At 40.0% G+C, this 14,725-nt stretch overlaps 1 protein-coding gene across 6 annotated transcripts in view; it reads left to right on the top strand.

Annotated features, from left to right (window-relative positions):
• The window catches only part of si:zfos-588f8.1, a 53,703-nt gene that overhangs the window by 15,001 nt on the left and 23,977 nt on the right, over positions 1-14,725 (top strand). For all 6 annotated transcript variants that reach the window (XR_009921926.1, XM_062395073.1, XM_062395072.1 and 3 more), the window contains exons 2-4: positions 5,197-5,417; positions 5,549-5,768; positions 6,004-6,513. Coding sequence is in view for 5 of the 6 variants with exons in the window: in XM_062395073.1 (XP_062251057.1) it covers positions 5,260-5,417; positions 5,549-5,768; positions 6,004-6,513 (888 nt within the window). In the remaining variant the exon portion in view is untranslated. The remainder of the gene's footprint in view (positions 1-5,196; positions 5,418-5,548; positions 5,769-6,003; positions 6,514-14,725) is intronic.

Here is a 14,725-nt window from a genome sequence, read left to right as displayed (position 1 = left end):
ATTCAAAATAATCCTGATACTCAGACTGATGTAATTTAGCTTTTTTGATGACATATAAAATAACAAAAAAAAATAGAGCTGGATTGGAATAGAGACAGCTGACAACTTATTACGTCAAGTGCAGAGGTTGACTCCAAATGTTTGTGTTTGTTTAACGTGTGTAATTTGATGAAAGTGGTTTCTAGCAATTGCTAGCTATAGCCAGAGCATTAGCGCCTCATGATGTTACAGTAGTACCAACCAAATCACCACATTATAGTAATTAAAGATGAATACAGTACAAATACCTGTCAGGAATTTTACGTTACATCATGAAACCTGTAACTGTTTCACCTCCACCTTCATTTAATTTGTTGATGACTAACGTGGAGTTAACTTACAGAACGCCTCTTCTCCTTGGCTGGATAATGAGAGGTTAGTTGGGATAGTCTTTTTAAAAATGCTATTAGGTGATTGTTGTTAATGGCTCGTCCTGGCCACGAGGTAAAGACTCTACCCCCACCTGCAGTCCTGTGCTACCAAGTCTACCCATCCACCCCATATAAGCAGCTAAAGTGCCAGGCTTAGCCTACGCAAAGCAGACGACCCTAGTTCTTATCTGTGGAATGCCGGGCATCCTCACAGAGGATCTCCTCTGCACGCAGGAAACTCTATTATCTCAAAGCCTCCATCTCCTTTGATTGTCCCTTGGGACCTCACTCTTTTCTGTCTCACTTTTAGATGTTTACATTTCTCTTGGCTGCCTCTCCCTCTGTCTTCCTCTCTATTTCTTTGTACAATTGTCTCTCTGTCACCACTTTTTCGCTCTCTGCACACCCACATATATTCAAATGAAATAATTTATATCATGCACACAGATGCCGAAGCTTTATATTTGCTCTTTCAAACAAGTCGGGAGAGCAGCTTGGGAGTTAAAAGGGACAGATTTAAACCAGACAGAGCTCATGATGGAGGATAATGATGATGCCGTTTTTTATGGTCTCTGCAGTTTTGCATGCCGTGGCATTTTACAGGCTTGCATGTTTTTGGGACTGTGGTCAGCTCGCCTGGCAAAGACACAAGCTCATGTGTCTCAAGTTGCTCTATTTTTCCTCTAATTCTCTACCGTGACCTAAATTATTCCAGAGTTGGCTATGTCAAGATATCCTTCTGGTGCAGTTCAGTATTTGAATCCATTTTTAGTATAAAGTATTCTGTGTCATTAAGCATGTGTTAATAAACAATTTCCTCTTACTGCCTTTTTAAATAAATATTTACTAACTAGAGATTTACAAGATTGATGATGATGAGATTGATGGTTACACGAGTAAATGGGTCAATTAAAACGAATCCAGATATATCGCTTGACCAACCAGTTACTAGCAGCACTAACTGGTCTGGTTTGATATCTCTTGATTGTTGTTTGTGATTGTGTCACATAACTCTTTCCTCTTCAAAAGTTCCCATGATGACACAGTAGAGTAAGACACAAGACGCTATCTCTTGCACCATAACATTCACAGAGTTGAAAGCAGCCGAGCCCTTATCAATTTGTGAATGGTTACTTATGATAACTGTGCTGAGCTCATGAGTTATATTAGTCATTGGAAAATTTCAGTGAAAATAAACCTTGTAATGGAGAACTTGGTTTCATAGCGCATGTAAATGTCTGAGACACTATTTTCCCTCGGCCTGCTTATTTTGGGCATATCTCAGAGTATAACATGTCTTATTATTCAGATTGAGAAAATAAACTGTCTTTGCTTGAATGTTAGAAGTGATAAACTGTAGGCTCAAAGGACCCGTCCTTGGATCGGGTTACCAAAGCAATGCAGTCTGCCTGCCATGCAGTGATTTAAACCAGGTTCCTGTTTCTCCAAGGATGGCTTACAGTTTACACAGCATGCAATGCTGATGCAAAGCCACGCTATGTGATCCATCATTAGACCAAACTTTACCCAGCTGCTTTCTGTGACTCACACACAGATATAGAACTGTATTGAGTTTTTTTACAGACTGCATTAACCTGGATCGTATTCCTCTGATTGTGCTCCTAAGATTGAATCAGTTCGGAAATACCTCAGAACTTCACTTCAAAGCGTCAACTTCAAAACCTCAATCAGAGGTGTCGCTCAGGTTTCAGTTTGACAGTGATGATGTGAAAATGCCATCAGTCTGGCAAAATAATCTGAAACTGTCAGTAAATTGAGTTTGGGGTTAACTCGTAGGTATATGAAGAAGTAAGATTGTACGATTATTTGAGTGGAAATTACAGAGTAGTATTGGCCCTATCTAGTCTTGTACTGCTACACAGTAGATTGTGGTGTGGAAAGCTGCTTTACTGCCTGGAAACAACTGCTCTCTGTCAAGAGTTGGTTTTATGTGAGACGAGAACACGGACATGTGATGTCAATAGAACTAAATTGTGCTTTGAAATCCTTATCTTAAACTTTAACAGAAGAGTGTGTTAAAGTTCTGACTAGATAGAGCCTTGCAGATTTATCAGTTGATTGATATAAATCCGGTGACATGAGCCTTTCACAGACATATCAGTATCAGCGTTTATGTTTGCTGATATGAAAATCTATTTTACTGAATAAACAATGTAGAAAAGATGCGCTATCATGTTTACATTTTACTAAACAAATGTCTATTTTCTTACATTATCTTTTTATTCACAGTTATTTACAATAAAGTTTATGATTACACTGTAACATATCAAGCCTCAATTACATTTCTTTGCCAAAACAACATGGATAAGTTTTTGGCAAAGAGTTCTACGTCAAACATCTCTGTAGGCGTCATTAAACCACTGTGGTTTACCATAAGTACTCGATAAGTTGCTATCATTGAGCGGAAGGGTTCAATTTCTGTGCAGATCTTCAGCTGCGACGTCAGTTTCAGAGGCGACGGTTCTGCACACGTGAGGTGACAACAGTTTGCTTCAGTGTTATTAAAGGCAAGTCATCGTCAGAACTGATGCACATGTCTGAACCCTGTACCCAGGCTCATGTGCTTTCTACAGCAACAAGAACACAACTCAGTTTGAAATGTTTTTTTTTTTTTATTTCTCTGACCTAGTCTGATGACTTTTAGATGTGAGTAAAAAAATGGAAATTGGCTAACAAGTGACTTTCTCTCATTCAAATATTATCCAGTTGAAGTTTGTTTATATAATGTGGTGCTACTTTTTATTTTAACATTCTTGCTCTGAAATGTTTGTCTCATGTCTTCCTCTGGGCACAGCCACTGTTAGCAGCTGTTTTATCGTCAGCTGAGAAAAGTTTAGCCTCCCTATGTATTCAACTAAGATTAAAATGTTGAGATATTTATGTGTTGGGCAAGAGTTGACCGCAGACAGACAAATTAAACCCTGTCTTTTGTGTGTTGAGTTATTATTCTCTATGTTACAATGCCGATACAGTTTTTCTGTGTTAATTAGCTTTTTGTTATCGTTTAGTTTGACTGATCAGATAAAGTTTGGGCAGCTCTTTCATCACAACCGTTAAAATAAAATCATTACTGTACCAGTGGTTTGCAGAATTAAACATTTTATATATATATATATGATATTCACTGAAAATAGATGGTGCACAAGCACCCCTGTTTCTCCAACCCAAACAAAAGCTTATATGCAGCATCTCCCTCCTCTCTTTGTGTGTCTGAGCATCTATGTTAAATGCTTTAGTTGATAATATTATGTTTTAAAACTTATTTTAAGGCTGTGCTAAGTCTTGCAGCCCTAAGGACAGCACACTCCCCCAACGGGCCTGCATTGCTGCTAGTTAGCATGTCAAGTGTAAACACAAATACAGATACGCTGTATCTACACAAACATAGTATTTGGCTGTTAAATGAATGTTTAAAACGTAATATAGAATAATTTGCAGTTAAATAATTATATTTGACACATCAATACAAGTCTAATTTGTGTAATAAGGTATTTTATTCTGTAAATAAATAGTAGACCTATATATAGATGTCCCTTGATACACATATTTTTTCAAATGATAATTTAAAGCCTGAATGGTAACCAGGGCAGCAGTTAACCAAAGGAAATTGTGGCTGACTGAACTTATACCTTCTACTCAACTAATTTATTGGTGTTATAGCTCCATTAACTAAATCAACCACAGTGCCCCATATCCACTCCACTTGCTGGCCTACTAAGTATAAATTAATCATAAATTCAGATATATAGCAATTAATTGCAGTGGACAGATCATTCTAACGGGACTTGTTGGTTGTTGTTGGTATGCAAAAAGCTCTATGCAAGGTTTCAACTGTTCGGTCATTGGCAAAATGAAGTCATACCAACAACGACCTAAACATTTTATTGATTAGTATGGAGCAGAATCAGTAAAGGATTAGTAAATATTCTAAATTGAAACATTTTAAAGTTCTGAACTAAAAATTAGAGTTTTGTCATACCAGGGCATCTAGACAATCCAATTAACCAGTAGAACAGGAGGCTACATTTGTTAACCTCACACTTGTCCTCTCACAACATGGTGTTTGATTTCTCACCTTACATTGTTTTGTTTCTCACTCAATTCCTCTTCTGAAACAATTCATCTGTGATTGGTAAATGTTAGACACTCAGTTTGTGTTGGAGTATATTGCTGACATCTTCCCAGATCCACATAAATGTAACATCTGTTTATGATAAATCACTAATTGAAGGAAAGATGCTTAGTAGAGTAAATAACTTGATAGGAAACTGGCCTAAAAAATGATCTGTTGCCTATTTATGAGGCCTGTGTCATATAAACTTTACATTTACTTGTTTGGCCTCACCCATATCTCTCTTGAAGAGTTGCATAATGTGCCGAATCTAAAACTCAGTTCAGATTCCAAGGATGAGATTTCTGTTTGGTTTGAGACTTTGTTTAAAAGTAAACTATTTTGTTTGCGTTTTAAAATTGTTGCTCAGACCGGCAATGACACATTGCTTGGGCATTTGCTAAGGCTCTCAGGAAGCTGTAATGCTTTATATTGGAAACCTTTCTCTGTGTAAGATATTTTACTGGATTTCTACTGGCAATACACCAGTGCTGAGAGTTTAGTTGAATAGATAATAGGTGGCTTGAAAGTCACTCTTCACTCTTTTATTGACTTTTTTTAGTTATAAACTCACTTTTGTCTCTATTATGGTCCAATGTCAATATTCATACTGGTCAGACTGATAATGGTTATCAAACAACATGTAATTTCCAGGTGCTGCGTGGTGAGAGGGAAACCGTGGGTGCGGCATGCTGAGGCCACTCCCCCTGGCTCAGGATGAGTGTCAGAGATGGCGCTGCCACCATGGCAACGATCGCAGGTGGAGGAGGAGGGGGGAATGGGCCAGCTAACCTTAACGATCACGATGACCGCTCATACCTGATTCAGATTTACCCTCGACTGACTGCCCAGCCCTCCACCTGCTGCAACCTCAGGTGAGTGTTCCACAATGTTACTGCTAAAGACCTGATGTTATTTTCATCTAAAACAAATTTCTGTATTATTTCTTAAAAAACAGCAACATTTAGTATCGATCAGACTGTAAATTCTTCTATCAATTCTTCAGGGTGCAGAAGGATGCAACAGCAGCCTCTGTAATCAAGGATGCTGCCATTGAGCTGGGGCTGGACCCTGGTCGTCTGTATGTGCTGGCGGAGGTGAAGGAATGTGGTGGCGAGGAGTGGGTGCTGGAGGCCGGAGACCAGCCAGTACAGAGGTTTCTGCTGTGGCCTCGGAAAGCCCAAGAGCAACACCAACAGAGCCTCGGCTTTTACTTCTTACTGCAGGTAGAGTTTGGAGAACACACTTCACTTTTCTGTCAACCAGTGGATGTAAACCACTGAGAAAAATCCTCTCACCACCAGACTGTTACATTTTGCTTCCTCTTCGACATTTTAGTCATTTTCAGTGAGAAACAACAAACAAGTTGAACACATTGTCACCCATTATTTTGAATTGCTTTTCTAAAGATAGTGTGTCAACAGTAAATAACCTATATTTCTTTTCTTTTCTCTGACCCAGGAGAGGAACCATGATGGTACTATTCATTATGTCCACCTTCCTACTGTGCCCAAGGAGCAGGAGGTACAGCGGCTGGCTGCCAGGGGTTTCCTCCCACCCCAACAGGATGACTTTGCAGACCTCTGCAACCTGCCCGCCCTCAATGAGGACAGGATATTAAATAACCTGCGCACACGTTTTTACAAGAAAAAGATCTACACTTATGCAGGCAGCATCCTGATCGCCATCAACCCCTTCAAGTTTTTGCCAATCTACAACCCTAAGTATGTCAAGATGTACGAGAACCACCAGCTGGGTAAATTGGAGCCTCATATTTTTGCCATCGCAGATGTGGCATACTATGCCATGCTCAGGAAGAGTGTCAACCAGTGCATCGTCATCTCTGGGGAAAGTGGCTCAGGCAAGACCCAGAGTACCAACTTCCTGATCCACTGTCTGACCGCACTCAGCCAGAAGGGTTACGCCAGTGGGGTGGAGAGGACCATACTGGGGGCTGGACCAGTCTTGGAGGTAAGACGTTAGATGACAGATGTGCTAACGTCTGTGGTATAAAAGATGGTGTTGGTCCTGTATAACGACAAAACAAAGAATGAAACAAGTGTGTGTTGATACTCCATGAGCTCTGAGCGTTTCATCCGTTTGACTCATCAGTCACATGGAACTCATCTCTTAATCACGTGTATTAAATATTTGGTATCCAAGAGTTATTTACATTACAGCTATTCATGCTGTTCATGCTTGGTGTCCATTCTGCAGTAGCTTCAGTGAGGTGTGAAAAGTATCACCGTCTTGATTAAGCCAGATCTAACAATTTTAACAACTGACTCATCATTTTGCCATGACACACACATACACACACACACAGACACACACACACACAAACGCACAAGCACAGGAAGTATGTATACTGTGATCTTAACAATCATATAAACGTATCAAATCCCATTCTGCAAAGAGCAAATTTATTTTCAGTGACTTAATGGCTCTTTAGGTCAGGGGCTGAGCTTATGGGCCATAAGGAAATGAGAACAGTGTAAAACCCTATAACATTAAGACTATAGTGTACTCAGAAAGAAGAAATGAAAAAGAGGATGGGAAGTTGCACCATAAACCTTTTCATGTGGCCTCTTGTCTTTGAAAACGCTGTGTGGGAATGTAGAGGAGACAAGGTTGTTTGTTTGTTCTCCGTGTCTCTGTAGTTCAGAGCAGACAGTGATGATTATGAATTTATATTTCCAATCAACGCGCTAAATGTTGGCTAAATGTTCTTGGAACAATAATTTCTATATTCTGTTCGAAACATAAATTAAATTTGGAGCTGTTGTTGAACCATCACTGGTGTTTCTTTGTTGCTTCACGGGTCAGGTGACTGCGCTTCTCTTCCTGCTTTGACAAAATACAAGCTTGTACTGACTTGTTCTCTACAACCGCTGACAGGACAGAGTAAACCAAAGCTACAGACAAACTGAGACGGCAAACCTTGTGTCAGTTAAAGAGACAGGAGCTGGTGGGGAAATGTAATAGGTTTTTCTAGGATATTATTCTCACTGCAGTGTTAAGGCCAGCTGGTTGTTAATGTAGGTGCTCATTTTGCAGATTGTGGACAGGCAGACGCCGGCAGCCTGATCGTCTGAGTCAGGCAGCCTGTTGACGTTGCTTAGTTGTCTGATAAATCACAGTGACCAACTGTCTCAATGGTGCAGAGGGTAAGGCAACGCTAATCAGACTAATCACAGCAACAGAATAAACCTCTTTTCTCACTTATGACTTAACAATGAAAACACATATTTCACATAATGTCAAAACATCAGAAACTATAGGGCTGCAACCAACATTTAGAAATGACTATTGTTCTCTCAACTAAACAATCAAATACTTTGTCTACAGATTGTGTATTATCGCGCACATAGTTTTGTCAAATAAATGCAATAAATCTTCATATTTTACAAGCTAGAACTTATTACAACTTACATTATTCAACTTTGATTATTTTTACCTATGCAGCAGACAGTGAAACCGTCAGGGTTAATTAAAAACAGACAAAACAAATATGGTCAGACAAGAAGACCCCTGTTGTTTGTTTGTTAGTTTGTTGATATTTTCAGCAGGATTATTCAAATAGTGCTTCACTGATCTGCACCAAACTTGTTAGAGGGATCTGGCAGGGTAGAGCCCATTAAGCCAGTTAAAGGAGCGGATTTTAAAGTTTTTCTCTTTTTCTCAGCATTTCATGTCAATGTTTAGATCTTGATGTTAAAAGCTGATATTTAAGTTGCTGAGATTTGACAATTAGATAACTTCCATTGTTTGGCTTTGGTGGTGGTATAAAAGCTCAGACACAGACTGGTATTCTAGTTTAACAAGTAATGATTGCCACATGAAAAATCATCTATTACACTGCATTGTTTTGCACTTTAGTTTAATCCCTGAGCTCTGCTACAAAAACGGAGTTGACTTTGTTTGTAAAAAAAATGTTGTCCCTGTAATGAGAAACAAGGTCCTCTACTTTCACATATGGTAGAATTTACCTCTGCTCAGACTTCAAGCAGGGTTATTATTGTGAAGTAATTTTCAGCTTTCAACATCCCTCCCCCTCTCTAATAAGGAACAGTCCATTGTGAGAGTAGTTTCACAATGTACTGATACAATGCATATCTTCAACACTGGACAATTAGACTACCCTGCAGTTCTGGCTCAGATGAATTAAGCATTATGTTTTGAGTTTGTGTTGGTAGTGTACTGGGTGGCATGAAAGTTTGCGACCCAAGGCTGCAATCAGCTGACCATCATGTAGACAAAAAGCAGAAATCCCTGTACTAGTTTCAGTTCTACAGCCTTCCTTGGAGTGGAGAACTAATTACTCTCAGGTTGATCTAGAAGTAGATCTCCACGTATTTTTCTGTTTTATTTCACAGTAATGTAGCTAAGAATAGATCTTATAGCCAGGAAAGCCATAAGAGGAACGTGGTTTATTCAAAGTACAACATTTTTTGGAAAAGTGAAAAACCCCTGATCTGTAAAAAAATGGCCCCATTTAGTTGTATTACTGACAATAATGTAGGGTGGTGCAGTTACAGTAAGTTGCACCCATTGTGTATCCATCCATCGTCTGTCATTTCCCTAGCAACTCCACACTCGCTGACTGAGTACTGCACCTTTCATTCACTGAACTGCTGCTCCCTTCACATGCATGTGAATAAGCACCTTCTGAAAGCATCAGTCCCTTGTTGTGTGTCACTCTGTCAGTCCTCAGTTCTGGGTGGCTGATGGAGGGAGGAAGGGGGAAGTGAAGGAGAGATTTTCCTCTCCATCAGCAGAGTTCTGGTCCCTTTGGCAGACGCACTGCCACTCTGGTTTTCTCTCCCGGAATTGTGTGTGTGTGTGTTTTGCGTGTTGCGTGTGTGTATGTGTCAGCCCAGTCCAGAGCTGTGGTTGAAGGGGCAGACAGGGAGACTGGTTTAGGTTTGCTGGCCTGGTCAGTTGAGGAAGTGGAGACACGATTCCATGTCTGACCCGTCTGTCAATCATCCTGGATGCTGAACAGATCTACGATTCAGGTTTGTGTATCACAGCATCCACATGTCATCAGACAAGTTTAAGGAAACGATTTATTTTTCCACACTGTTATGTGCTAAGAGACCCTGCTAGATCGTAGTTGTTAAAAAAAAACTTGTTTGACAACCAGCCCCAGCTCCTGCAGCACGCTCTTAAGATGGCCGACAAGAAACAAAAGTTCCTTTACAGAGGAAGCAATAACTCTAAAACTATGTTCCCTGCAGTTTCTCTCCACTCACAAAGTCTACCTCTGGTGGTTGTTTCCTGAAAACTTCCAGTCCAGACGTTATATATGGAGCGAAGATTTCTATTTTAGACAGGTTTACTGAAGTTGAGCTCTTTTACTTTAAAGTTTATTATTTTTTTCGCAGAAGTTTATCAGGTTACAGTGGTGGAAAAGTGTGTGTGTGTTGATCCTGAAGCTATAGGGGAGGTCTTCAGGCCCGGTCACATTTTGAGGAGATGAGATCATCGTGTGTGGTGCCGGACTCTGGCTGTGGGCTGTGTTGTTGGCGGAGTGAATGGCCACAACCTGAAACCATATGGGAAAGCCTTTGCCCTACTTTAGGGCTTTGCTGCAGTTGAACAAATGGGCTTCTACCTGCAAAACAGCTCACCGGCTAGAAATAACGATTTCACTTGTGAACTGGTCAAACTGGTTGATCGTCTTTTACATGTTTTTTGGTGTCTCCGTTTACATTTCACCAAGCTGTGAAGCCCATTTATTCTTTATGTCAGCAAGGCCCTCCTCTGTGAGAGAGCTTACACATGGGAGGCAACATATTGGAGATATGTGCCTGTAGTCCGGAAATTCAGATCAAGTTGTTCCTGTTACTGGGTATTTATAAGACAACTGTTTGACTTAACATTTCCTTGATTCATTCCTGCTCTGAAAACGAAACAATTTTAACTAAAAGAGAGAAATCAACAGCAGAATAATCCCGAAGTTATTTAGAAAATACCGCCCTCGTCTTTGGAGCAAATAAAAGCAAATCTTCAGAAGACCTGAGTAGCTTATTTCTAGTCTAAGTATCAGTTGTCATTGTGAATCATATGGCCTCGTACTATGACCTATTTCTAACATGACAGGAAGTGGTTTTAGCCACCTCTGACACACCTCTCCTTTTCATAAGCATTTGATGTTTGGTATGATGCAGGTCATGACTTATTTTTCTTTTTTCTCCCACTTGTTTTCAAGGTCAACGTTTCCGTTGATGCTATTGATTTAAGTGGTGAAGAAGAGCCAAAAATAGCAAGACTGATGTCAACATTTTTGTACAACTGTACCTCACAGTAAATTCAATTTTTTCACTAAGATAACCTGGACTTAGTTACTACAATATAACCTCCTAGTTGTTGCATATTTATGTTAAACCTCTCTTGCTTAGTTCCCCGTCTCCTCCATTCCATCATGTCTCACAACTTCAGACAGGAAGTTCCTATCATCCGGAACCCTCTTTAACAGGAAGCGCCTACGACACGGGAAGCAGCAGCAGTAGTTCTCGCTGCCCCTAGCTCAGAGTCTCGAGGGGCGTGGAGAGACCCAAGTATTGTATTGTTTTTCAGGAAGTGCAGAGGAGTAACTGGCCATTCTGTCTGCTGATCCATTGTTTATCTCTTAGTTATGGGTTGCACCGCTTTATTCCTCAGCTATATTTGGTCAGGCTGGGTGGCATTGTGGGTCTTGGGAAAAGCTGGCATTACTTGGTTTAATTTGCTGCATCATGCACAAGCGTCATTCATCTCAAACACACACAAACACACATAGACAAAGTTTTAACTGTAATCATGTCATGAAGAATCATATTAAAGAGTAGAGCATGCTGTTCCTTAGAGGCCGAATACAGCTTACATGTAGCAGCATGCTGCAGGCCACTTCGGGGTCTAATAATGGTACTGTGACCACACCACAAGCTGGAGTTTGATGTGGGATCCATCTAGACATGGGTGGAGCAGCTTGAAATGGCTTCAATCTGGTAAAACACCAGACCACAAGAGGAGCAAAACTGGTGCCTGAAAACTTAATCTTAACTCTTCTGGTTGTGTTTCTTTTACTCTATTGTGTGTCTTGTTCTTCTGCCTGTAACTGTGATGAAGCTAATGTTAACGCATCGAAGCGTTTGACCAGATTTTCTGCCTTTGCTTATAATGGCTGTCATCTGTTACAATCAACTACTACATACTGAATCAATTACAATTTTTCCCTCGCAACAACCACTGCCACCACTGTATTTCCACTATGCTGTTGTCATGCAACACAAGTTAGTTTGTTTCCACTGAAGTTGATGATGGCTTTGCCGTTATTACCTCCGCCAAGGAGGTTATGTTTCTGTCCGTGGTTGGTTGTTCAATTGTCTGTATGTTAGTTAGCAGAATACAGAAAAACTACTGGATGGATTGCTAGGGAACTTGGTGTAAGGATTTGATATTGGTCAGGAAAGTAACAATTTAATTTTGGTGCAGATACAGGAATTTTATTTTATTTCTGTTTTTCTTTAAAAAAAATATGTAATGGATATTGATGAAACAAATTAGGCATGTTGAGGGGACTGGCAGTTATGATTTTTTGTGCAATTTTGTGCAGATCCAAATAAAAATCTGGATCGAGTGAACTTAAATGTGGTCTCATAAGTGGATTGTTAGTTTTTTATCATCTTCTATATTTAAAGGTGTAATTTGTTTAGGTCTGTCATTGTCAAGTAGTCAGTCTGAAACTCAATGATGTTCAGTGTAAATATGCTGTATTACAGTGAGAAGCAGCAAATCCTTCATGTTTGCGTTGCTTGAACAAAATAGCTTGATTTATTATTTAGGAATCAACAGTTAAGATAAAGTACTGCCATATTATTCTGTTTAACACTATAAAGAATATAGATCTTCATGCAGTACATTCATGAGATGCTTGAGTATGACCGTATCAACAGAACATTCAACATTTTGAATCTAAGCTCCAGCCCCTTTAAGCACTGTTGATGCCATTATTGTACCTCAAAGAATCAATTCTTTGTTAACTATTCAGTTGAGTTAAGCTCAAGGGGTTTAAGTGTAGTCGTAGGGATATAGTGGCAGCTTGAAGCATGGCCAAGCATAGAAGAGGAACTGTGTAGAGACGCAGTTGCATTCAGTCACTGCCAACATCATGTGATCTCACCAAAGCATTTTTTTCACAACAAACAAAGTGATTATTTGGTCACTAAATACCATTGATGTTTTGCCTCAACATTACAACTACAGTGATCACATAGCTCATTACCCTCCTGCGGGGTTCACCAGTTGATCCTGTAATTAAAGAGCCTATCAATATATTGGCCTTAAGGTCCATGATTTATTTTAGTTGTCTGTGATGAAAGTGTCTGCCACTGAACTTGTGAGCATGTCCATGTGAAGGTTTGATGAGTTTTGTATGCTGGCCTGCTGTGGTCCTCTGTGAATGTGGGAACCGTTTTTTGGCAGTTGGACTATTGAGAGTCCTTTTGTGAGTGTATCCCTGCTGTAGTGAGGTGTCAGTGTCGAAGCCTTGGCAGAGCCTGTGGAAAAGTTTAACTGAAGCTCTTTTGAGCAAGACTTTTAAAGGATTGCAGAAGAACCTCCATGTATAGTAGTAAGACCAAGTGCAGGCAAAAGTTGAGTTTGAATCTGCAAGCATTTGCACACACTGAAACCTTTTTTTACATCAAGAACCATAAATTATTCTCTGAGAAAACTATGAAATTTGGGTCCCTGCCTCCTGATCCGAATCTGCACCGGAATTTAATGACTTCTTCCATGACCCATATTGCATCCTTTCACCAAGTTTCATGATAATATGTCCTGTAGGTTTCCTGGTATCCTGCTTACTGACAAACAAACGCTGTAAACATAACCTCCTAGGTGTAGTTAGCTGTATAGAGTACAGACACATAGAGACACAAAATCTTGTTTCTGTGGAATATCGACAGCAAATTTAATTTGTTGTTTGGTTGAACATCTCATTTTGTGTACACCATAACACTGTTCCCTCTCACATGTTTGTTTATTTGTTCATGTTTGTGCAAGGCCTAACATTGAATGTAATTTTAAAGTATATAATTTATACTTTCACGTCTCTGCCCCACTTGCTTGTTGAGACACACAACTCGTAAACTCCTCTGTTCTCAAGACACTCCCCTAGTTTGGTTTGTATGGAGATGTGTGTGGTTGTGTGTGTGTGTGTGTGCATTGAAGGAGGATATGATACTTTATTCTTGTACGTCTGGCTCTGTTGAAGTAGAAATATTTAAGGGAGCAGGCTGCGAGAGGAGAACGCTCACCACTGAAAGGAATCAGTTAAAACAGCGTCTGACGTCATGAAATGGTCACTAGCTATTCATATTCACAGCATGCACACCCTACAGAATGCTAAATCACCCTGCTGTCTGCTTGTGACCTATTTCTCTCTTCTTCTTTACTTCTCACTCTTTCTTCACTCTTTTTCTTCCATAGGTACCTGTTACAGCACCCATATTTCATAAGAATGCAGATCAGACCACGTTTCTCTCTGGACATGGTTTGGCAAGCTGTCGCTCCATTTCCTCATACCTGCTGAGCCTTGCAGCCAATTAGATCACTCACCAATGGGCATGTTCGAATACGAATGATGCAGTGACATGTTTAGCATTCCCCCCATGCTACAGTGGTCTGGGCTTTGCAGAGATTTCCAAGGGTTTGTTCTCTTGGCTGCAATGTTTGTTTAGTAAAGATGATCAAGACAGTACTGGGCACTCAGGGCAGCACTGAGCAGTGAGACTCTCTGGAGAAAGAGCACCAAACCACGCTTTACTGAGCCTCAGACCTGGAACAGTGGTGGCTTTGTACCCTTTAGCACATTTGATATATTTAGAATAAATCTACAGTTTTACACATTATGCACCTACATGATAAAGGCAAAACTTTACATACACATAAAATAATTTGTTTATATGTGTATATATATATATACTCACACACACACACCAAGAGTAAAAAAAAAAGAGCGAGCATGACATCCCAGAAATTTAGAGGGTAGGAGCCTTGTCTGAGCAAGTCCAAGTCAACTGAAGATAACATATTCTGGTCTCTGATAAGAAAAAAAATACTATCTCTTTCATCAAGAGGCAGCAGCTCTTGCTCACACTTCCCTGAAATACTATCTGAAAGTGAAATTTTGTTT

This window comes from Platichthys flesus, chromosome 9, assembly GCF_949316205.1.
Source record: "Platichthys flesus chromosome 9, fPlaFle2.1, whole genome shotgun sequence".
Taxonomy (NCBI): domain Eukaryota; kingdom Metazoa; phylum Chordata; class Actinopteri; order Pleuronectiformes; family Pleuronectidae; genus Platichthys; species Platichthys flesus.
This window is presented reverse-complemented; position numbering and strand designations above follow the sequence as displayed.